General features: G+C 35.4%; 1 protein-coding gene across 1 annotated transcript; it reads right to left on the minus strand.

The window, feature by feature from the left end:
- Positions 1 to 273: 273 nt before the first annotated feature.
- LOC136227532 (thioredoxin domain-containing protein 9 homolog) lies at positions 274 to 2,992 on the minus strand. Its single transcript, XM_066016227.1, has 4 exons — positions 2,834 to 2,992; positions 2,478 to 2,753; positions 842 to 1,000; positions 274 to 748 (listed from the first exon to the last, which is right to left on the minus strand). Exons 1-4 carry the CDS (start codon positions 2,855 to 2,857, stop codon positions 566 to 568), a joined length of 642 nt encoding a protein of 213 aa, XP_065872299.1. The 5' UTR covers positions 2,858 to 2,992; the 3' UTR covers positions 274 to 565.

The following is a 2,992-nucleotide window of genomic DNA, read 5'->3' on the forward strand; positions in this document are numbered from 1 at the left end:
GTAATTCTTCAGATTTTCAAATTTCTAATATTACTGAGTAAATATGTTGGAGATTCTAGAATCGGACCGAATATCCGAAAAAAAGATCTAAAACCAGATTTAACCGTTGACTTTTTCTTTAAGACCGAACTGAATTGTACCGTTAACTTTATCATATACAATTCCGAAGATTTTTCGAATCCACAAATTATACCGAACCGTACTCATTCCATGAGGGTAATTTATCACCTAAAATTGTCTAAAACCACTGACAAATTCCATAACCATCCCATATAAAGGAAAATTTCATTATACTCCATTTCATTTTCAAACTAAATTATGGTTCCTCAATTTTCATTATCCTACAGAAAAGAACATCCTGCTCTTGAAAAAGCTCTTAATAACTATATGGTAGAAGAGTTCATAGCACAATTAAAAAAAGAAAATAACAGAAGAATACAAGCAATATAACAGCTGAGACTTAAATTTTAATACTTACTTTTCTGGCTTCTAATGTGGGGGTAATGGATCATTCTGAATGACTGCAACATTACAATAACAATTCAAGCAAAAGGCGAAGCAGACTTTAGTCCGAATCTGATGAATCGTGAGTTTCACTTTGCCTTACATTCCTCCTGTTTTGTTTGCTAGCTTTCGAAGAGTTTACCGACGATTCACCATCGAGAAAGATGACCTGAGCTTTAGCCAACCTCTCCTCTAACTCCTCTGTGCTAAAGTCATCCGTCCCACCAAGCTCGTCGAAGCCCACCTAATTACAACACAATGCAACATTCAAACACTGAAAGGAAAAACTCATGAATTCAGTGGATAAACATCCATCCATCCATCAGATCAGACATACCACATAATCATCCACTTTGGTATTCTTTATTAAGGCAAGGGTTGGAAGAACCATAATCTTGAGTTTCTCAGCCAAAAACGGACTTTTCTCCGCTTGAATTTTCACAAAATGTGTCTCGATGTGTTGCTTAGCCAATATACTCAAGTGCTTGTCCATCACCTGCAAATAAACTATAAACATGGATTGCAACTTCTAAATTTCTAAGGTTAATATGAAAGCAGTAACATCTTTCTTTCCAAACAATATAATACGTTGCACATTCAAATAGCTAGGATGAAGTTTTAAGCATCATCTGCTTAAGCATAATATCCCTAAAATAACAATGGCAATGGCTTAGGGAGTCAAAACGGGTTTTCGTGTGTATGTGATCTATATATTGCACATGATTATATACGATATCAATACAAAAAAAAAATGAAAACCGTCTCAAATGGGTGGTATCAGGCAGATTGTCTCTGTAAATTGGTTTGTCATGTCAAATTTGATAACCCTAACAATGGCTAGAACTTCAAAATTTCCATGTCTCAATCTCATAAAAAATTGGGACAAAGGCCTTTGCAGCTTGCAGATGAAGGCAGAATTACCTAAAGATCCATTAGAATGGAGGAATTGCATAAGTTTTAATATTCTACTTAGACTTGTATGATATAATAGCCAAAATTGTAACAGTGAGCTGAAAAGGTCCTGCTTAAACTGCAACTTCTATAAATGGAATCAGAAATCATTTTCAGTGTAGCTATTTTAGATTCACGGAGAAAAACAATCATAATCTATATTCATGAATCTTATGAATATACATTTAAATCAATTAAATACATTTCATTTGGACTAATTTAAGAACTAGGATATCAATTTTAGATCCTTCATTTCAAATGATTATCAATCTAAACACAACCCTCACATATGGGTAGCAGCTATGTTGCATGGAAACGCTTCTTCAGTAACATTTCGTGCCCAATTCCATTTCAGTTTCCATTTGAAGACCATGTCTTCAAGGCTAGTTGTTTTAGAAATAGCGTGTTTGTTTCCATGTCCGTTCAACATAGAGTAGCAGCAAACAACAAAATAATAAGAAAATCTTACTAGTGTGTCAACAGCTAAAAATTGGAGATCAATTTATGTGGAAACGTACAGGTATTAAATCTGTCAAAACTGGATCAAAGGAGACCTAAGGAAATGAAGATTCTTGAGATAAGGAATAAAATAACCGGAGACAAGAAACTTAATATTTGCATCATATCACTACGCTTCATTATTGTTTTTACTGTCTACAAAGGACAGCTGAGAATTCTAACTGGATCCATGGAAATAAGCATACAAAGTTGCAAATATCAGCAATGGGTCAGAAATCCACTACTTAAACAATATAAAAGGCCTAGTTTATTCCAGAGAGCCTCTAATCCTTTTCAATATAGAAAACTTCAGAAACCAAAATCATAAATTTTGAGGAATCCTTTGTGAAATACATAAAATGAACACAACTTTGAAGCAACATAAGCTTCAGTCTTATGCTTTTCTTAGCCAATTTTGCAACAGGGTTTCCACTAAATCTTACCCGGTCTAATTTTAAAGATTTAAATCACAGCGGACAATTCAATTTGCAATTAGAACCGACCAAATATCAAATTTGATGTACCTTGCAGGGCCAATTCTCGCGATAGAAATGGCATACAACGCGATCGCTGGCTTTGACGGCAGAGAAGAAATCCTTCTCAGAGGGAATCTCAGAGTACTCTCCGTGACCGAGGGAGATCCAACGGCTGCGTTTCTCAGCCATTTTCTTCATCTGCTGTATGCGCCTCTCTCTAAGCACCTCCAGATCGTCATCATCAAGGCGATCTAGTGCAGCGATCTCATCATCCAGCTTATCTTCTACAGCCTTAACTACGGTAAGAACTTGCTTCTCTATGATCTGCCAAAATCAGATAAAATGTATTTGATAAAAGAATTTAGACAGAAAGATAAAGAGAGAGAGAGAGAGGTTTTGATTACCTCTTGAATCTTTGAATTCGCCATGGTTGAAGTAGAGAAGATCTTCTTCCTCTCCCTCTAGCAACAGCGGCAGTTCAAGTTCAAATGGTAATGAAAATTGCAGAAAGATATTTCAAATTTGATTATTCAGAAATTAAAACGTCACAGTTTCGGCGAAGA

The sequence above is a fragment of the Euphorbia lathyris genome, chromosome 4 (genome assembly GCF_963576675.1).
Source record: "Euphorbia lathyris chromosome 4, ddEupLath1.1, whole genome shotgun sequence".
In the NCBI taxonomy this organism is placed as follows: Eukaryota; Viridiplantae; Streptophyta; class Magnoliopsida; order Malpighiales; family Euphorbiaceae; genus Euphorbia; species Euphorbia lathyris.

Coding starts and splice junctions, on each gene's coding strand:
- LOC136227532 (XM_066016227.1), bottom strand. CDS start 2,857: ATGGCGAATTCAAAGATTCAAGAG. Junction 2,754..2,833: donor CGAATTCAAAGATTCAAGAG/GTAATCAAAACC, acceptor TGATTTTGGCAG/ATCATAGAGAAGCAAGTTCT. Junction 749..841: donor CCAAAGTGGATGATTATGTG/GTATGTCTGATC, acceptor TGTTGTAATTAG/GTGGGCTTCGACGAGCTTGG.